The sequence below is a fragment of the Trachypithecus francoisi genome, unplaced genomic scaffold (genome assembly GCF_009764315.1).
Source record: "Trachypithecus francoisi isolate TF-2019V2 unplaced genomic scaffold, Tfra_2.0 Contig01665, whole genome shotgun sequence".
Taxonomy (NCBI): Eukaryota; Metazoa; Chordata; class Mammalia; order Primates; family Cercopithecidae; genus Trachypithecus; species Trachypithecus francoisi.
The window spans coordinates 583666-605000 of NW_022681447.1; the positions used below are offsets into that span (position 1 = coordinate 583666).

Sequence of the window (21335 nt, forward strand, 5' to 3'; positions counted from 1 at the left end):
TGCATGGCCTAGGTTGTGGCGTCGGTGGGAGCAGCTGTGAACCTGCCACAACCTGCCTGAGAGCTCTAGGACTCTAGGACCAAGTGCGGTGGTTGTTCCTAGGTCTCACCCTAGGTCCCAGATGGGCAGGAGACGGCCACTCATCCTTGCCCAGGGCACCCAGGCCTTGAGCAAGCAGGCCTGAGCCAGCCCCGACCCCCTCTAAGCCCCAGCCCCCACCCTCAGCTGGGCTGCCACAGCTGAGCTGGGCATCATCTGCAGAGCCTGTGCCGGGCACTGAATTTGAGAAGTGCTGCTCCAAGCCAGGTGGACTTCACACTTTCTTTGTTAACAGCTTTACTGAGATTTAATTCACATAGCATACAGTTTACCCATTTAAAGTGTACAATTAAGTAGTCCAGAATATTCATAGAGTTGGGCAATCCTCCCCACAACCAAATTTAGAACATTTTTATCCCCCCAAAAAGAAACCTGTCTCCTCCCATCCCTGCAGCCTGCTCTCCCTTTCTAAAAAGGCTTCTTTTCCCCCTCCCCTTGTCCTGGAGGTGGGTGCCTGCAGCCCTTTGTTGTAAGGCAGCTGTCCTCCCAGAAGGAGGCCCCTCAGGCCCAGAGACATAGGGGACCATCAGGGGTGCACTGTGGGAGCCTGTGGGACCTGTGCCTTCTCCAGGTGGCTTGGGAGGCCGAGGGCCCTTTAATCCCTTCGCTGGGGCTTAAGGACAGACCTCAAGTCAGGGTGGACTCGGCAAACCCCCGATGAACCTGGAGATCTTCCCAACCCCTTGCTATGCCAGAGAAGACATGGAGGACTAGAAAAAGCTGTACGCTTGCCCCAGGCCACACAGGGAGTAGTGGCAGAACCAGCAACCAACCCAGAGCCAGACCTCCCAGACAGGGCCATGGAGTGGGCAGGAAAGACACCACTTCCATGGCCAGCAGATAAAGATGGCAGCAGCCCTCTGGGAGGGTGGCTCAGGAGGGGCTCTCCTGCCCACTGATACGAGGCAGGTCACGGCAGGGGCGGTGTTGGGACCACCACCATCACCAGTTGTAGCCAGAAGGGGCAGCACCCAGCTCCCTCTGGCCAGTTGCCTCCCTGGGCTCCAGGGAGCTCTGCAGAGCCCTGTTTCTGACCAGTTGGAGGGAGACAGAGGTTCCCACACCCAGGGGGGAAGGGGAGTGGGCTTCTGAAGTGGGGGTGGGGGGCTGCAAACCCAGGTCCCTTTGAACAGACAGCATAGACCCTGGCTCATTATGTGCTCCCAGCACTGTAGCAGGCAATGTGAACACTGAAAGAGGCCTGAACTCTATCCCTACCCTGTGGAGGGTAGATTGGTCCTGAGGCACCACTGTGGATCACCAGGACACCTAGGCCACTGGTACTTTCAGCAGTGTTCCTGAGAGCCTGCTGTGTGCCAGGCTGATGCCACAGGGGAGGGACAGGGCTGCTCCAGTCCTGCCCTTGGGGAACGTGCAGCCTGGTTCCATTCCCAGAGTCAAGGGGACTCTGCAGTCAGTAAGTGTCGTAGCCCTCTTCCAGGGCCTGCAGGGAGAGGAGGCTCTGAAGTGAGCCCCAGGGCACTGAAGCTGCACACTTGAGGTGTGCATTGTGGGAGCCTGTGGGTAGGCCAGCTGCACGGGAACAGGAGGGTGGCCGTGCAACTCTGACTCAACCGACTTGAGGGCACTTGCCGAAGTGTGCTTTCCCAATACATTCACAGCTGTTCTGATCAAGGAGGGGCTCTGTGGAAAAAGAAATTGGGGAAATGCTTGAGTAGAGTAGCATCAGGACCTCTTTGCCAAAAGGAGGCAGTTTGTGGCCCAAAGTCCTCATTTAGAGATGACATATTGGACATTTTTTGGTTATGGAAGAAACTGTTTAATCAGAAGAATGTGTTATGTAGATAGAATTACGTAACTAAATTAGCTTCAGGCACAGCTGGATCCAGGTGCTTGTGAATTTGATCAGGAATCTGTCTGTCTAAGTCTTGGTTCTGCCTCCTCTGGGTGGCTCTTCCATGTGGCTGACTGCAGGCTACCTGGAGCTCTAGGCAGACATCCTGCTGGCAGAGAGGGTGCCTCTTTCCCAATACAGTAGTTCAGCAAAAGTCCCAGAACCCACCCTGAAAATCAAGCTCTTAGCAGAGGAAGAATGAAATCTGGGCAAGCACAAACAATAGATGGTCACTGCAGTGTGGATGGAGGGGGCCAGAGATGGGAGTGACACACTGAGGGCACAGACTTGGACAAAGACAAACTTCTGGACTCTCCCAGCATTGCCTCCTCACCCCTTGGATGGAAGGCTCTGTCCTTAGGGCCCCATGAGAACTGTTTTCCATCCCTAGAGATCTGGGAGGGGCAGTGTGGGAACATTGTGGTCCCATCACTGCTCACGATGCACCTGCCCGTGAAAGCACCTGAGAAAGAGGGATTCTTTTCCAACCCGCCTGTTTTCCAAGAAAAGGGTCTCTTTTGGGTCCTGGGGGCAGGGGAAGGGCAGAAGCTGAGACCTTGATAGGGTTGCATGACCCACCCAGAAATTCCATCAGTTTATTTTACAGGAGCCCTTGTCAGGGCTTTTGGAGCAGACCCCAGATGAGTCTGTCTAGGGCCTCCAAGCCCAGGCCCTCAACATTCCAGGATGCAAAATCTCTACTCTCAGCACTAGGGAGTGAGCAGGATGCTTCCGGAAATTGAGTGGATTCCATTGTCTGGTGCCATTTCCTGTCCATCCCATGCCTACCTGGGTTGCAGGCTTAACTGTAGGTGTTGGGTAAGTCACCGTCTCACTGTGGTCTTTACTCTCCTGATCCTGATCCGTAAACTGGTGTAGTGGGTAGTAAACCCAATGCCCACAGGGGCCTTATTACATGGATTTCCTCACTCTCCCTGCTGACAGCTAGACTCATCCCTTTCAGTATGCAATTGGCCTCTCCTCAAACAGCCAGTTACCCCCCAGAGAACAGGTATCAGTCTTCCTCAGCCTTTGTGAGCTACACTTCTCACTGTGCAGCAATCTTTGGGATTCAAGTAGCTCTTTTGTAGAGGGTGTGTTCAATGACTCATGATAAGCCTGCAGGTGCCCACATGGGTGTGAGCCTCCAGGGGCAAAGCTGGCCATGGAGGCTCAGAGAGGGCTGGAAAGAACTTGCCCAGCTCACCACAGAGCCCAAGCTGGAATAAGACCACAAGCGTCATCTACGACCAGAATCATCCATGTCAACAGTCATCTCACTCCGTTATATACAGATGAAGAAGTGGGGGAGGGGAGACTCAGGCTCTGAGCAGTCTCTTCTCCCAGCCTGGTCCCTCCGCCATAACCTGGGCAGGCCCCAGCTTGGCTCCCACAGCAGTGAAGGATATGCAGGGCCAGGCAGGATGGCAGGGGGCTCTGGGAGTGGGGAGGGGTTTCAGTAGCCTAGGCAATGGCTAGGGTGGACAGTCCAGTCTTTCTGCCCAGTGCCTGCCCTGCCATCTACCGCTGAGCTCCGGGCACCGAGGGCATGGCTGGACAGGACCAGCGGCCTGGGAAGAGGCCCTGCCCGCGCTGGACGCCTGCCCGGAAAGGCTCAAAACCCACAGAAGCTGCCTCTCAGTCTCTAAGAGGCTTGGAGGAAGCGGGGAGATGCGAACCCCTATCTCCCAGTTGGCAACGCCGAGGTTGAGCAGGGGCCGGGCTGGGTGACCTGGGAGGAATTCTCTGCTCTGGGCGCGCCACGCAGTCCCGGGTGGGGCTGTTCCGTGTTAGCCCTTCCGTGCCCGCGACGCTCACCTGGCGGCCGTCCCGACCAGGTGTCTGGCCTGAGGGCTGAGCCCAGCCTGTCCCCGCCGCCCCTCCCTGCCTCCCGGGTCGAGCGGGCGCGGCGCATGTGACCCAGGGCTGGGCTCCCGGGAGTACGCGCTGACGCCGCGTCACCCCACTCCGTGCCGGGCGCCCATTGGCTGCGCCGGGCCCGCGGGGGCGGGGCTGGTCTGGCTCCGCGCCCCGGCTCCCCTGGGTCTGCAGCCGCTGCCCTGGCCCGCGCGTGTGGGGAGCCTGCCCGGCTCTCCGGCTGCCTCCAGCCCCAACAAAATCAGGGGCAGCAGTGCTGTGACGTCCTGAGCAAGTCCCTTCACTGCCCTGCTCCGCGTGCCTCAATTTACTCATCTGTAAAATGGGATGGTAACAGCCTCAACCGCCTGAGGCTGTCGAGAGGAGTGAATGGGTTTAAACAGCATTGAGCACCCTGCAAGCGCTCAGCGAGTAGACTGTGCGGAACCTGCCCGCCGGGGTCACCGTGGGCCAGGCTGGATCCCTGACCCGATAGACACACCAGTACAGAGGGGCTTGTGTCCACGTTCCTTGGGCGTGCTCAACGCTCCCCAGCCAAGGGGGGGGCCCGAGGGTCTTGTTTGGAGGTCTCAGGATCTTTGAGGGGAGAAACCGCCAAGACAAGCATGTTCCCCCTGAAAAATGGATCCCCTCTTCTGTTTTCCCCTACCCTCACCTTGAGGGTTGTCCCGGTAATTTCAGGCAAAATTCCTCCCACCCCCACGATGGACTGTGCCCCATGGGGGTTGGATTTTCCGGGGTGCAGGTCTCCTGTTGACCTTATCTTACCTTCTTTCCCTTTACCCTAACTCCTGCAGTTATGGAGTGAATATTTATTGAGCTATTCTATTTACATATGTGGTAACCCATTTAAAAAACGGTGAGGCGTGTTGGGTGCAGTGGCTCACGTCTGTAATCCGAGCCCTTTGGGAAGCCGAGGTGGGTAGATTACTGGAGGCCAGGAGTCTGAAACCAGTCTGGCCAACAAGACAAAACCCCATCTCTACTAAAAATATGAAAATTAGCCAGGCTTGGTAGTGCATGACTGTAATCCCATCTACTCAGGAGGCTGAGGGAAGAGAATTGCTTGAACCCGGGAGGCCGAGGTTGCAGTGAGCCGAGATTGTGCCACTGCACTCCAGCCTGGGAAACAAAGTGAGACTTCTCAAAAACAATAACAAAAACAAACAAACAAACAAAAAACAGTGATAGCCAGGTGCAGTGACTCACACTTGCAATCCCAGCACTTTGCGGGGCCGAGGCAGGTGGACTACCTGAGGTCAGGAATTCAAGACCAGCCTGGCCAAAATGGTGAAACCCTGTCTCTACTAAAACTACAAAAATTAGCCTGGCATGGTGGCATGTGCCTGTAATCCCAGTTACTCAGGAGGCTGAGACAGGAGAATTGCTTGAACCCGGGAGGTGGAGGTTGCAGTGAGCCAAGATCATGCCGCTGCACTCCAGCCTGGGCAACAGAGCGAGACTTTGTCTCAAAACAAAAAACAAAACAAAACAAAAAACAGTGAGGCAGATCTGTTGTGATGATGACTCCAAAACACCCTCCCTGCCTCTGCAGAGTGACTGCAGGAAGGGTTACTCCCATTTTACAGATCTAGTAGCTGAGACTCAGAAGTGAGGTAAGTGGATCCAGGTCACGCAGCAAGCAGGTGAAAACCCAGATCACCTGCCTAGCTCTGAAGAAAATGGTATTTAGGCTTCACCCAGTACTTCCTATCCCACCCCCTCCCTGGGAAGGGCTGTTGAAATTTTCAGGGAAATCATCGGCTTCCTGCAGCCTCCAGAGTGTTGGTGGGGGTAGGGCACTGAGGAGAAGCCAGCTTTGTTCTCTGTGTTCTCCAGCAGTTGTTCATCTGGAGGGAGTGGGTCCTGGGTGGACCCTTGAGCAGAGCTACTTGGGGAGATGTGGTTTAGTGACCCCTATGACTTCTGGCTCCCCTATTCTGGGTAATTTTCCACTGCAGCCACTTCTGGGAGAGGAACAAAGGGAGCTGGATGTCCAGGCTGAGCCCCAGGGACTTGGGCTCTGTAGCTTCTCTCCCCCACACACCCCTTCTAAAATGCATCATGAATTTTACTCCTGCTTAGGGCATGGTCAGACAGGCTATATCTGGAGTCTGAGCAAGGCAGTCTGCAGGATGGCTTGACTCATGAAGGTCTGGGGTCGGGAAGGCCTGAGGCCCAGGCCCCTGATGAGTTTCCTGGGCTGCTCTCCACCAAGGGTACTTCTCTCTGCTTGCATACCTCTGGGGACAGGGAACTCACTGCCTTATCACATTCAGATACCTGAATGTTAATTGTGGTTTATTTCAACCCACCTCATTGGGACCCCTTCCTTCCTTCCTGCCCCACCTGGCCCTGTCCCTAGGCCACAGAACCAGGTTCGGTTTCCAGCCCTCTTCTCAACAGGGCTGCCTGCTCTTACCTAGTCCCAGTTTGTCATGATCCAGGGCAGCCTGTTTCTGATCTAAAGCACAGCCACCACTTCCTTGTGGCCCCTATCCTGGCTGCTCCCGGGAACAAGTACCAAATCTGGGGTCAGACAGTCCTGGGGCCAGTCTTCCTTGGGTACTGGCGTCCTCCTTCAGGAGCCACACTGGGTCCACTGGTATCCTATCCCTACAGCTGGATCTGGGAGGAAACCAAATGAAGACGATAGCAAATTCCAGCCTCTTTCTTTGGCCACTGCTGTCCTCAAGAGGCCAATCTTCTGGTTTTTTTGCAGAGAGGGGGCAGGCTGATCTCACAGGTCATGCTCCCCTCCACATTGTCACTGGCCTCCCAGCCAACCAGTGAAGAAGCATCATCAGGCCAGTGTTACAAATGAGGAAAACTGAGGCACAGTGATGTAACTGGCCCAGCAGTTACATCAGGCCTGCTCACAACACAGCAGGCCTGAGACCCCTATAACTTGGATCCTGCTCTGTCCTGTGGTAAAGAGTCAAATGTAGGAAGTGAGGAAATGAGGTTTGGGATGGGCCCAGGCCTGGGGCTTCCACTCAGCTCCCTTGCTTGGTGCTGGAGAAACAGAGGCCCAGAGAGGGGGCTTAGCTTGCCCGCGTTCCCGCAGTAGCCAGCCAGAAGCCGCTGCCATTGTGCGCGAGGCTGGATAAAATGAATGACTGGAGGGCGCTCTGGAGGAGGGGCCGGCTGAGCGGAGATTTGTGGCGCAGACCGGGGATCAGGGGTCCCCCGCTCTTTCAAGGTGGGGCGGGGCCGTCTCTCTGGGAGGGCGGGGCTTCCCCGAAAGTCCCCGCCTCCGCCTCGACCGCCCAGCGGAGCCGCGGCAGGGGGAACCCAGTTTCCGAGGAACTTTTCGCGGGCGCCGGGCCGCCTCCGAGGCCAGGGCAGGACACAAACGCGCGGAGCGGCGGCGGCAACTGCGAGCCGGGGCCGCGGCGGCGCCCCCTGGGAAGGACCGTACGAGGCGGCGGGCCCGGCGGGCCTCCCGGAGGAGGCGGCTGCGCCATGGACGAGTCGCCCTTCAGCGAGGCGGCTTTGGAGCAGGCGCTGGGCGGGCCGTGCGATCTGGACGCGGCGCTGCTGACCGACATCGAAGGTGCGTCAGGGCGGGCAGGGCTCGAAGCCGCGCCGGGTGGCGCGAGTCGGGGGCGCGCAGGTGCCTCCCTGTCCTTTATCTCCCCCACGGGCGCCAGCTCCGTGCTGTGTTCGCGCTGGACTTCCCTGCGTCTCTGAGCTGCGTGCCGTGCGCCTCGGTGTCCCGGGCCTAGCCGAGCCTCCCTGGTTCGCGCCCTAGCGTTTCGGGCCGCGCGCTAGGAGGTGAGGGCTCTTGGGCCGGGCCGGGGTCCCTTGGCGGCTCCGGGCCGGGACACGCGCGCCCCTACGCGTCCCAGGCCGGGTGCCGCCCGACCGGTGACTCTTCAGCCCTGTGGTGGCCACGGCTGGAGCTGGGGACCCGGGCGTCGCCGAAGCTCCGCCCAGTCCCAGCCCCAGCCGTGACGTAATTGAGAGGTTACTCACGGTCATTCCCTCCGGCCCGAGAGTTCAGCTCAGCGTCGGAGCTCTTACGCATGCGCACTGGCGCTGCCTCGCGCCCTTTCCCCGCCTCTGGTCGGGTTCACCAGGTCTGCCACGGGAATCGCCTCCGCACTCATTCACTGACATCCACTGAATACCAGGCCCCGTCTTAGGCACCGAGAGTTCACAGACAGACCTGGGCACCCCCTCTTTTCGGGAACACAAAAATCCCCCAGGAAACCAAACGGGTATTTAGTTGTACCTTGGGTGGAGCGAGGCTGGGGGGGAGGGCAGGGCAGGGATGTGGCTACTTTGGGCACAGCGGTGAAGGACTTCTAAGCTGAGACCTGAGGGTCACCCCCAGGACCAGCAGGGAAAGATGTTTTCCAGGCCACGGCAAGGGAAGGGCAAAGGCCTCGAGGCAGGGCCTAAGTGTGAGGAGTTAGAGGCTTGCAAAGGAGTGAGGTCAGGGAGGAGGAGGACGCGAACTGACTTGGTCGGCCAGGGAAAGGGCGGAGCAGGACAGTGGCACCGGCTTCCATCTTTGGAGCGCCACTCTGGCTGTGATGAGAAGGGACCAACCGTGGCACCAAGTGCCAATTAGGAGGCCCGTTGCTTCCATTTTCTAGACAGAGCAAAAGGAAGCCCCTAGCAAACTGCCTCCATGGTTTCTGTGCAGGAGTTTTAACAACACTGGCTAAGTTGCACTTGGTTGATGAGGAAACTGAGGCCAAGGTCGCAGGAACAAGATGCCTAGACTCACAGCCTGAATGGACATGTCCATGGAACCCGTGGCGACTCTGGGGTTGGCAAAACAGATCCATCTATGCCACCCCGACTCCTGTCCTACTGCAGCCTTGCAGATCACCCAGCTGGTTGCCTGCTCCAGGAGCTTCCCAGCCCTTCCCCCTGGGGCTGGGCTAGGGGAGGACCCCAGAGGAGAGGCCCTGATTGTGAGGCTTTTCCAAAACAGCCTCCCCTATCCCTGGCACGAGGGGTTGTCCTTCACTGCCCTCTGGAGTGATGAACCCTGAAATCCCAAGCCCTAGGGAGATCTGGCCCTAACTCAACTACCAGTTCCACATCCCTGGGCCCAGTGAGTGTAGTCCAAGAGGCAACGTGACCAAGCCAGGAGGACATGGGCTTTGGGGTCAGAGCTTGAACCTGCACACTCCTCATTTCCTTTGTCATCCTGCTCAAGCCCTCTCACCCTCTGAACCTTAGTTTCCACCTCCAGAAAAATGAGGATGCAAACCCTCCCTTCATGGGCAAGTTGGACAACAAAATCGGGTCTGGGCCACAGGTCTGATGCCGACCTTTCTTATTGACAGAATCGGGTCTGGGCCACAGGTCTGATGCCGACCTTTCTTATTGACAGAATCGGGTCTGGGCCACAGGTCTGATACAGACCTTTCTTACTGACTCATAGATAAAAACATTGTCTCTCCAGACCCAAAGGCCAGGCATGGGCAGCCTTGTGGCCCAAGGTCTAGTCTATGAGAGAGTGGGGGCAGCCCGTTCTCACTAGGCAAGCCTGAGCTTTACCCACTTCAGTAGAGGATTTTTCAGTTTTTATTCAAACTTCCTGTTTTTCTTCCCAATTACACATCTTTTTTTCAGTGTAGAAAAATTAGAAAGCGCAAGTGAGCAAAAAGAAGAAAAAATCTTTAGACCAGGGGTAGTGGCTCACGCCTGTAATCCCAGCACTTTGGGAAGTCGAGGCAAGAGTATGAATTGTGTGCGGGAGTTTGAGACCAGCCTGGGCAACATGACAAAATCCTGTCTCTACAAAAATAAAAAATTAGCTGGATGTGGGTGACACGTACCTGTAGTCTCAGCTACTCTGGAGGCTGAAGTGGGAGGATTGCTTGAGCCTGGATTTAGAGGCTGCAGTGAGCTATAACCGTGCCATTGCACTCAGCCTGGGTGACAGAGTGAGATTCTGTCTCAAAAAAAAAAAAAACTTTAAACCTACCACCCAGAGATAAGCCCGGCTAATTATGTGAAAGAGCTTTTCTTCTCTCTCTGTCTCTGTCTCTGTGTGTGTGTGTGTTTGGGGGATGGCTGCACACTCTTCATAGACTTTTTTTTTTTTTTTGGAGACTTTCTCGCTCTTTTGCCCAGGCTGGAGTGCAGTGGCATGATCTCAGCTCACTGCAACCTCTGCCTGCCAGGTCCAAGAGATTCTCCAGCTCCCAGGTAGCCGGGATTACAGTCGTGCGCCATCAAGCCTGGTTAATTTTTGTATTTTTAGTAGAGATGGGGTTTCACCATGTTGGCCAGGCTAGTCTCAAACTCCTGAGCTCAGGTTATCTGCCCACCTTGGCCTCTCAAAAGTGCTGGGATTACAGGAGTGAGCAACGATGCCGGGCCTTCATCAATTTTTTAAAACAATTTTATTGAGATATACTTTATGTATCACAAAATTTATCAATTTTAAGTATATTGTTCAATGATTTTTAGTTAACTTTCTGAGTTGTGTGACCATTACTAGCTGTAGAACATTTTTATCTCACAGTGAGATCCCTCATGCTTGTTTAGTCACTTCCCGTTCCTGCTCCCAGCCCCAGGCAGCTATGGATCTGGTTTTTTGTTTTCTTTTGTTTTTATTTGAGATGGAGTCTCGCTCTGTCACCTAGGCTGGAGTGCAGTGGTGCGATCTCGGCTCACCACAAGCTCCACCTCCCAGATTCAAACAGTTCTCCTGCCTCAGCCTCCCGAGTAGCTGGGACTACAGGTGCCCGCCACCATGCCCAGTTAATTTTTTGTATTTTTAGTAGAGACAGGGTTTCACCATGTTAGCCAGGATGGTCTCAATCTCCTGACCTCGTGATCTGCCCACTTGGCCTCCCAAAGTGCTGGGGTTACAGGCGTGAGCCACCGTGCCAGGCCAGATCTGCATTTTGGTTTTTTTTTTTGAGACGGAGTTTCGCTCCTGTTGCCCAGGCTGGAGTGCAATGGCGCAATCTCAGCTCACCGCAACCTCCGCCTCCCAGGTTCACACGATTCTCCTGCCTCAGCCTCCCCAGTAGCTGGGATTATAGGTATGCGCCACCACGCCCAGTTAATTTTGTATTTTTAGTAGAGACTGGGTTTCTCCATGTTGGTTAGGCTGATCTCGAACTCCCAACCTCAGGTGACTGCCCGCCTCGGCCTCCCAAAGTGCTGGGATTACAGGCATGAGCCACCGCACCTGGCCGGGATCTGCATTTTTATAAATTAAAATAGGGTCCATTGGTTCACAGCTGATTGGATTCTGCTTGGTTCCATGTCAACAGCCAGATGACAGTCAGGTTCCTTCATTTACCCACCTGATCCCCTGTTGATGGGCACCTAGGTTGTTTTATCTTTATAAACTGTGCTGCAGTGGACACTGAGGCCAGTCTTTGCCCAGATCCTCACTGTGTTCCTAGGATGAGGTTCTGGGAGGGGAATTGCTGGTCAGAGGTCAAGCCTGCTTTTGAAGCTTCTTCTACCAGGTGTGGAGCTTAGCAGGTTTGATAAGGTCTGAAGATTCGGGGATGGAAATGCCAGGTCCCTTGAGAGACATGAGGGATAAGAGGGGGCCAGGGCAGCCTTGAGTGCCAGAGTGCAGAGCTAGGCTGGATGTGGGGATGGCCGGGGGTCAGAGCAGGGGCACGCCGAGCTTCAGCTCCCTCTGGCTGCTCAGGTGGAGGATCGTAATGTGAACAGAAAACACTAATTGAGTACTTACTGTGCTCCAGACACTGTGTTGATGATCCTACTTAATCCCCTGACAACCCCAAGTAGGTAGACATATGATGAAGATGACGGCCTCGAGGACCAGAGAGGTTAAGTGACTTGCCTGAGATCACACAGCCAGATGATGGCAGAGCCAGGATTCAAACCCAGGCTGTGGGCTCCAGAGCCTAGCTCTTAAGCTCTTAATCACTGGGCTCCTAAGAATGGGGATGAGGCTGGGCGCGGTGGCTCAAGCCTGTAATCCTAGCACTTTGGGAGGCCGAGACGGGCGGATTGAGAAGAAGTCAGGAGATCGAGACCATCCTGGCTAACACGGTGAAACACCGTCTCTACTAAAAATACAAAAAAATTTGCCGGCGTGGTGGCAGGCGCCTGTAGTCCCAGCTACTCGGGAGGCTGAGGCAGGAGAATGGCGTGAACCCGAGAGGCGGAGCTTGCAGTGAGCTGAAATCCAGCCACTGCACTCCAGCCTGGGCAACAGAGCGAGACTCCGTCTCAAAAAAAAAAAAAGGGGGGGGATGAGGGGTTCAGGGAGGCTGCTCCACATGGGGCTACTCTGGGGGCCTGGAAGTGGGTCACAGAGGGGTCAGAGGCTATGTGGCCACCTCCCCATCCCAGTCTAGAGCAATGTTTGAGTCATCAGACTGGGAACCAGCCCTGGTGAACCAGCCAAGGGCCTTGGGCCCCATCCGGTCCTGCTGCCTGGCATGGCCAAATTCTTGTCATGTGACTGGATTTGGGGATGGAGCTGCCTCCGTGAGTCCTTGTGTCTGTGGGTGAAGGCACTGCCCTGGCTGTAGAGTGCCCCTGGGTTTGAGTCCTGCCTCCGCACCGAGACCTCAGGTGAGCCTGTCTCGTCCTGCGCCTCTGAGTACCTTGCGGCAGTCGGGGGAGGATGGATTGGGAGAGTGGCCCGGTACCTGTGTTGGGGATTATTATTAAGCCTGTGGCAGTCTTCACCTCCCTGCTGATGATTAATTTATCCGATTTTGCACAAGCTTATGAGTGCAGAAGAGGCAGATGGAAACAGAGTTCTGGCCGACAGCCTGGAAGAGGGCCTCGGGGTCTCTTTCCTCTGCCTGGACCCCGTCACATCTGGTCTTTGTCTGTCGGACCCCAGATGTCTGCCAAGCCCGATCAGAGGCTGCTTCCCGGAAAGCCCTTCTGGGTGCCTCCGTGCCCTGAGTAGTGCGTTCTCAGAGTTCTCCCGCCCTGATGTCCCTCCCAGCATGCCCAGCCCAGCCACAACAGGGCCTTGCTTCTAGTCATGTGTCTGGCTGTTTGCTGGGTCCAGGCCAGCCCTGGTAGGGCACATTGGGGGCCCGCTCTCCCACACCATACCTCTCCCCAGGATATTTCACACCCCACTTCTCTCCCTAGTCCCACCAAGCGCTGGCACTCCTTAGAAAACACAGCTCTAGACTGGTCACTGCCCCAGCTCACAGCACTGAACTCCCCTGGTCTCCAACCATTCATGGCTCCCCAGTGCTCCAAGATAAAGTTCCCTTGTCTCTGCTGGGTGCGGTGGCTCACGCCTGTAATCCCAGCACTTTTGAGAGGCCGAGGCAGCAGATCACGAAGTCAGGAGATCGAGACCATCTTGGCTAGCATGATGAAACCCCGTCTCTACTAAAAATACAAAAAATTAGCTGGGCGTGGTGGTGGGCGCCTGTAGTCCCAGCTACTTGGGAGGCTGAGGCAGGAGAATCGCGTGAACCCAGGAGGTGGAGCTTGCAGTGAACTGAGATCATACCACTGCACTCCAGCCTGGGCCACAGAGCAAGACTCTGATTCAAAAAAAAAAAAAAAAAAGTTCCCTTGTCTCAGTGTGGCATTCAAGACTTGCAAGGATTGCCAAATATGCCCCTCCTGTGATACTGCCCATTTATCCAGAACCCCCACCTCAGGCACAGCCTGCTCTGGTAAGGTGCCTCCTCTCCCTCATCCCGGTGTTGAGGGCCCCTCAGGGGTGGAGCCTGAGGGAGTCTCTCCTATCAGACATGTTCCCCTTCCCATGCCTCTTGGCATACAGCTAACCCCAGGGTAGCAGAAAGCCCTCCCAGTGTGACCATGCGTTGCTGTGTCTCCTAGGGAAAGTGCCCTGCCCTCTCTGAACTGTGGGGGCCTCCCCTGAAAAGCAGGAGATGGAGGCTATAGGATTTGCTGGCTTTGAGCCCCCAGAGGTTCAGCCCTAATGCATCTGAAGGGACAGGGTTGGGGGGATGGAGAGGAGGGTGCTGGGAGTGGGTCCAAGGAGTCAGTGGGCAGGTGGCTGGGAGTTACCTTCTGCCCAACATTCACCTAGCTGGACACAAACATCCTGAGTGACCCGGTCAGCTCCCGGCAGAAGTCACTGCCAGTAGAGGCCTGGGATCTGGACTTTGCTTGCTGACAAGTGGAGCCGAGGCTGGCCAGAGGAAGTGCCTCTGACCTTGTCTCCTAGCAGCCATGGGCCATGTGGACATGCCCTTTGACCCTGGGCACTGACAGTGTGTGACAGCCTGCACCATGTGTTCCACAGGGGCTGCTGTGTATGTCGGGGGTGAGGTGGGGAGAGCCTTAACTGGCTCAGGGGTGAAAGGACAGGGAGCCATTGAGACTGGCTCCAGGTGTGGGTCCCCTGCTGTGGGAGGTGGGACAGGGATAGGGGTCCATCCCCCTAGGGGGAATTTGTGGCCTACCCCAAACCCTGTTTGAGTTCCTTTCCTAACTGACTCCCTGTCCCTGCAGCTGTCTCCCAGCAGGCCTTGCCTCTGCATGCTGCCCCTGCCAGGCTCTGGGGTCCCTGTGCTCCCTGCAGCTAGAAGGCTGGGATCAGGGGTCTTCACAAGCAGCCCTACTGTATGACCTTGGACAAGTCCAAGAACCTTCAGGTTCTTTTTTTTTTTTGAGATGGAGTCTTGCTGTGTCACCCAGGCTGGAGTGCAGTGGTATGATCTCGGCTCACTGCAAGCTCCGTCTCCCAGGTTCACGCCATTCTCCTGCCTCAGCCTCCCGAGTAGCTGGGACTACAGGTGCCCGCCACCAAGCCCGGCTAATTTTTTTGTATTTTTAGTAGAGATGGGGTTTCACCGTGTTAGCCAGGATGGTCTCCGTCTCCTGACCTCATGATCTGCCTGCCTCAGCCTCCCAAAGTGCTAGGATTACAGACATGAGCCACTGTGCCTGGCCCAGGTTCTTAACAATGTAAAGGGAACAGTACTAAAACCAGTTTCTTGGAATTATGGAGTGAAGGCTTAAGCAGTGCATGGCACATAGTAGGCCCTAACCAATGCCAGTTAGTGTTATCAGCATTTAGCCAGATGCAGTGGCTCACGCCATTAATCTTATTGACTTTAGAGGCTGAGGTTGGAGGATTGCTTGAGGCCAGAAGTTCAAGACTAGCCTGGGCAACATAGCAAGGCCCTGTCTCTAAAACAAACAAACAAACAAATCATCATTTAGAGCACTTAACCAGTACCTGGCACCCGATAGGTTTAGCTCAAATGTTAGCAGCAATTACCCAAGGAGCCTGTGCTGGAAGTTTCTAGGATGTACCAGGCTATGGTTCTAAGTTCTGAGCATCTACCATGTGGTGGTATGGAGTTGGTGAGAGACCGGATGGGGCTGACTAGGCCAGTGGGGAACCCCCACCTGCCACGGGGAACAAGCACCCTATCCTTGGTTTCCATGGAAGATAATTGATGCCGGGCACAGTGGCTCACGCCTGTAATCCCAGCACTTTGGGAGACTGAGGCAGGAGGATCTCTTGAGTCCAGGAGTTCAAGACCAGCCTGGGCAACATTGTGAGACCCAAACTAAAAAAGTTAGCTTGGCATGGTGGAGCGTGCCTGTTGTCCCAGCTACTCAGGAGGCTGAGGCTAAGGCTGGAGGATTGCTTGAGCCCAGGAGGTCGAGGCTGCAGTGAGCCATGATCGTACCACTGCACTCCAGCCTGGGCAACATAGTGAGGCCTTGTCTCAAAACAAACAAAAAGAACCTGCTGAGGAAGCAGTGTTTCCGGCTGGGAGAGGAGGGGCAGAGTGGCCATCTGGCCACAGATCGTGGTTTCTGTGCAAAACACATCAAAGCGGCCTTGGAACTGTGAGCGAAAGCACCTTCAAAGTTCTAGTCACAGCCTTGGGACTAAGCAAAGCCACCAAAAGTACATAAAAGACAATGACCATCACCCAGTGCCGGTGATGCTAGAAGGAAAGGGAATACATTGTAGGGGAGGTTGTAAAGGGCTTTATCTTTTCCAGACTGAAGCCTGGCAGCTCGAAAACATCTTGCTGCCTTCATGTGAGCTTTAAAACAAGCTACAGAGAAACAACCCAAGAGGGAGAAATATATATATATATATATTTTTTTTTTTTGAGATGGAGCCTGGTTCTGTTGCCCAGGGTGGAGTGCAGTGGCATGATCTCAGCTCACTGCAACCTCTGCCTCCTGGGTTCAAGCGATTCTCCTGCCTCAGCCTCCCAAGTAGCTGGGACTATAGGCACGTACCACCACGCCCAGCTGATTTTTGTATTTTTAGTAGAGGCTGAATTTCACCATGTTGGCCAGGATGGTTTCGATCTCCTGACCTCGTGATCTACGTGCCTCGGCCTCCCAAAGTGTTGGGATTACAGGCGTGAGCCTGTGTTTTCAGAGACAGGGTCTTGCTCTATCACCCAGGCTGGAATGCCGTGGCACAATCACAGGTTGCTGCAATGTTGAACTCCTGGGCTCAAAGGATCCTCCCACTTCAGCCTCCAGAGTAACTGAGACTACAGGCTCATGCCACCATGCCCAGCTATTTTTAAAACTTTTTGTAGAGCTGGGGTCTTGCTATATTGCCCAGGCCGGTCTTGAACTCCTGGGCTCAAGTGATCTGCCTGCCTCGGCCTCCCAAAGTGCTGTGATCCACCACGCCAAACCTTAGCACTGCCATTTTGACTGAGAACAGGTGCCCAGCAGCAGGGGCTACTCCCAGAATTGCCACTGCATCAGGCCCATGGGTTGTTTTTCAGCTGCAGGTGATAAGTATGTGCCCTGGGCCACCTCTCAGACAAGGTGTCTGAATTGGTGCCGATCAGCATCACATGTAATCGCCATCTCACAGGTTCTGTTGAGGGTGATTCTGCACACCTGTAGCTCCGGGAAGAGCCTAGTGGGGAGGAGGAAGCATGGCTGTGAGGTTTACAGGGTCGGACGGTCATTGTGTTGGGAGCTGGTGTGTGGAGGGGCATAGACGAGGAAAGAATGTGAGGTGGCGTCACAGCAAGTTTTGATGGAGGAATAGGAATTCGCCAGGTGGAAAGGATATTCCTGGTGGAGGGAACAGCCTGGCCTCCAATAGCGTGCAGTGTTCAGAAAGCAGGCAGGGAAAAGGAGGCCCAGGGAGATACCAGTTAGGGGATGGGGGCGGAGGCAGATGAGGGTGGAGGAAGCCATGGCTGGAGTTGGCATAGCCTTTGACTGGGGTCCCTGCTGTGGTCAGCCCTGTGCTGGGTGAGGCTGGGATCACAGCTGGTTCAGGCCCTGCCAGGAGGGGCCCCCAGCTGAGACCCAACCTCTAATTTGGCAGGGGAGGTGGATGGATCTCAGGGTGGGGGAGAAGGCGGGGGAGGGTGGTAGTTAGGAAGCCTCCGGGAGGAGGCAGTGCCAGAGCTGAGCCTTAAAGAGCTTCATGTTGTCCTTTCTGTCCTTGCACTCTGCACACACTCATTGAACTGCGACAAATGAGGACAGCTGGTCAGGGCAGAGGCAGGCCAGAGTTGGGGCTCACTGCTGTCCCTGGTAGGCTGGGGCTGAAGGGCAGGCTCTGGGGTCTGCAGAATGGGGTTTGCATCCCAGATTCTTCACATGGCAGCTGTGGGACTTTGGGCACAAGGCCTCCGTCTGAGCCTTAGTTTCCTCAAGAGGACTTGCGTCCAGGTGCACCTGGGGCTCCAGCCATGGGCACGTCCCATTCCAGGAAGAGCCGGCACACACTTGTGCCCCTGGGGCACCCGAGCGCACAAAGGGCAGCCTGTGCCCCTGCTGGATACACAACCAGCTGAAAACATGAGAACCGCCGACTTCAGTTAGGAGGATCAAGAAGGTGCCTGGTGGGTGCAGAACAGCAGGCAGGGTGCAGCCCAGCTCCCTGGAGGGATGGTGGGCACTCATCCCCACCTTGCCACCTCAATTAGCAGGCAGAGAGGGTGTGCTCTGGAATCCCATGAACCACTGTGCCTCGTCCTCCCCCGTGGCTGACCCTTCTTCACAGTTGGTGCAGCTTTGTGATCTGCAGTGCAGGGATCAATTTGCAAATACCTTTCCCACCCATTCCCTGGAGAATTGGGGTCCTTGGCTCAGATGACAGACCAACCTGAGTTGGAACCCCAGCTCCTTGGTGGCCATCCTGGCCTCCACCCCCTCACTGCCTCTGCTCCTCCTGTCCTGCCCATGCCCACCTCAGGGCCTTTGCACACACTGTTTCTTCTGCCCTCCCTTCTGGCCCACTCCCTCGTTTCATTCAGGCTTCCTTTCAGATGTCACCCCCTAAGGTGGGCTGCCCTGACCACCTCATCTACAATGGCCCCAGTGCCTGGCACAGGATTGGCACACAGCAGATATTGTCAGAGAGATGGATCTGGGTTCTTTGGACAAGGCCGTGGGGGCAGGTGGAGAGCTTCCTCTTCCAGGAGGTTGTTTGGGGTTCAAGGCCTTGTGTGAGTTGTAGGCTTCTGTGCTGGTCAGAGCTGGGCCCTGCAAGCGCATGCTATGAGGCCTGCCCAGGATTTCCCTCATGGCCTCACAGAATACACTGGCCAGAGTCATTAAAGGGCGCCCGCATCTGCCTTCAGAGAGAGGTTTGAAGGTAGAACTGGGGAGGGATGCCAGGTGGGGGTTCAGGTTTCCTGTTGGGTCCTGATAGAATCAGGGCAGGAGAGGAAGAAGAGGGAAGAGGAGGAACGCAGGTTTGGGGAGGGGGTGGCAGGGCTTCACAAGCCTGGGGAAGGTGAACGAGGGAGCAGGTGGGACCACCATGGCCCAGAGTCTGTGCCTCCTCTTCCTTCCTGTGTTCGGAATGTGTGTGGGAACCAGAAGGGCCTTCTCAGTGTTCGTGGGGAAGCCTGGTTCACCCGCGGGTGGGCCGCAATTTGGGTGCCACAGTGAGCCTCTAGAGACCAGCTCTCCCAGCTTCCAGGGCAGGGACTAGGGGAGGCAAGAGAGGCTCTTCCTTAAATTGTGGACCCAAGGTGCCTCAGCTGCCCTACTCTAGACTGGCCCTGTTAACTCCCCGTAAAAAACAAACAAACAACAACAACAAAAAAAAACAAAAAACAAAAAAGTGACTCAGTCGAATGGTAATGGAGCTCCCACGTGAATACTGCAAGTATCAGGCAACTCACTACCTGACTTTCCAGTTCTAAACCATTCTAATTGCTGTAGAGAGAACTAACCTTGGTTGAGACTGTTGAGTGATGGATGTTTTACACACTTGCTCTCCCAGAATTCCCACCTGTGGAGACCGTAGGTGTGGGAGCTCAGAGAGGAGCAGTGGACTGTCCCCATCACACAGCCAGTGAGGGGCTGAAGAAAGAGCAGGCCCTGGCATGTAGCCCCAGATAGCCCGCTTGGGTGTGTCTCTGAGGGAGGCTGCAGGGCTGGCTCTAGAGTTTCCTTTTTTAGTCTTAGCCTGGTGACCAGCTTTCACAGAAATCGGCCAGCAGGCTGGGTGCGGTGGCTCACGCCTGTAATCCCAACATGTTGGGAGGCCGAGGCGGGAGGATCACCTGAGGTCAGGAGTTCAAGACCAGCCTGGCCAACAAGGTGAAACCCTGTGTCTACTAAAAATACAAAAATTACATTTCATTACAGGTGTGGTGGCGCACACCTGTAATCCAAGCTACTCAGGAGGCCGAGGCAGGAGAGTCACTTGAACTCGGGAGGTGGAGGTTGCAGTGAGCTGAGATTGCACCACTGCACTCCAGCCTGGGTGACAGAGCCAGACTCTGTCTCAAAAAAAAAGAAATTGTCCCGCAGATCAGCCCCAGGGGAGACTGAGCCAGGGTTTGGCCAGGCCTTGAGTTTCAGAGGCTGGCCATGGCTGGTGGCACCCAAGCCCTTGGGGCATCTTAGCTTAGTCTGTGCCCTCTGCCCAAGGGCCAACCCTCTGTTCTCGGGTCATGCTTCCTCCTCTTGGAAGGCCCCCCCACCCCACCCCCACCAGAGCCTTTAATGACTCTGCTGCCCCTGGGGCTCAGAGAGCAACCGCCCTTTCCCACCCCACTTCCTCAGTGGGATGGGAGGGGGTTAGAGCAGGAAGATGAGACAAATAAAGACACCAATAAGAGGCAGGAGGAATATGTGGTAAAGCCAAGATGGGTAAGGGGAGGGGACAGGCTTCGGGGTGGCCCTGACCCTGCTGTCTCAGGCTAGTATCTGCTTGTTGGTGCCACCACATTCTGGACTCAGAAACTGGGGAGCAAAGTAATGAAAGAACCAGGCTGGGAGGCCATGGGGAACTCGTGCCTGGAGTTCAGCTCTCAGCATGCTTTTCGGTCGAGGACGCTTCCCTGTCTTAAGTCACTCAGGTCAGAGCCTTTGCCAAGAGCAATGCTGTTTTGTTTTGGGGGTGAGGAAACACCCACAGGCTGAGGGAAGGGTTGGGCCGTGCTAGAGAGGCCGTCTGTTGTCCTTGAACCTCCCAAAGCTGGAAAATAAGGGCCTGGACTGGACGGCTGCGAGGACAGGGTGCGAGAGAGACATGGCTGGGTTTTCTTGCTTAGGGTCCTGAAAAGAGAGCAAGGTTGAGGCCACAGGGACCCCAGCCCCCAACGGACTGCTGAGTCGCTGGGTCTGCTCAGGGTTCAGGCACCCTCCCAGGTTGCAGCCAACTGGGGCGGGGGCTGGGCAGAGGCGCTGGCCTGCAGGTTGGGGCAAAGGCAGGCTTTGCTGGTGGTCTATTTGGCTACAAAATCATCTGACCAGGCTCTGATCATTTGTGTGTGTGTGTGTGTGTGTGTGTGTAACTTTTACCTTTAACAGAAGAGGGAAGACAGGCCCAGGCACCTCAGAAGAGCCCCAGAGCCTGTCACCCCTTCCTTACCCATCTTCTGTCCTAGGGACTGCATCCCTTCCTGGCCTCCCAGGATCCTATAATGAATAAGGGTGTCGGGATTCACTTGGTGACTGCTGAGTTGTGAGGCTTTGAGGGGGAGGGGCAGACTTCACCCACCGGCAAAGGGACATCGGTGCTGCAGTCAGGAAACTTCTATGTCCGGGCCTCAGTTTCCCGGAAGTGACCTGTTTTCAGGAGTGGCCTCATCCCAGACCATCAGCCCCGCTGCGGTGAGGGGTGGCCCCTTCCTGGGGCTGCCCTAGAAGGGGGAGGTCCATGCACCCACCGCAGCCACCACTCGGCAGCCCTTGGCCTTAATTAAGCGCTTCTTGCATACTAAGTGCTGCACCCAGATTATCTCCCTTATACCATTCGACGCCAGGGAGATAATGAGTGTCCTGTTTCTGGAGGAGTAAACTGAGGGTTGGAGTGGTTAAGGCTCGCTCAGGGTGCCAGCGAACCAGTAATTTCGAACACAGAGTTCTGGTGTGTTGGGCCAGGACCTCTCTGCTTTGACCCTTTAACGAAGGGGGCGGGAGCTGAGGGCCGGTGACCGCCAGTAACCCCGGCAGACGCTGGCGCCGAGCGGGTTAAAGGCGGACGTCCGCTAGTAACCCCAGCCCCATTCAGCGCCGCGGGGTGAAACCCGAGCCCCCGCCGCCGTGGGGAGGTGGGGCGGGGGCCGGGGCGGGGCCCTAGCGAGGCGGCAGCGCGGCCTCTGATTGGCCG

The 21335-nt window shown here is 55.8% G+C and overlaps 1 protein-coding gene across 3 annotated transcripts in view; it reads left to right on the forward strand.

Moving 5' to 3' along the window:
- Window positions 1-7087: 7087 nt before the first annotated feature.
- SREBF1 (sterol regulatory element binding transcription factor 1) overlaps window positions 7088-21335 on the forward strand; it is a 28315-nt gene continuing 14067 nt past the window's right edge. For 2 of the 3 annotated variants that reach the window (XM_033196579.1, XM_033196553.1), the window contains exon 1: window positions 7088-7388. In XM_033196579.1, coding sequence (XP_033052470.1) covers window positions 7298-7388 — 91 coding nt within the window. In that variant the 5' untranslated portion in view covers window positions 7088-7297. The remainder of the gene's footprint in view (window positions 7389-21335) is intronic. The other variant, XM_033196543.1, reaches the window with a different exon arrangement.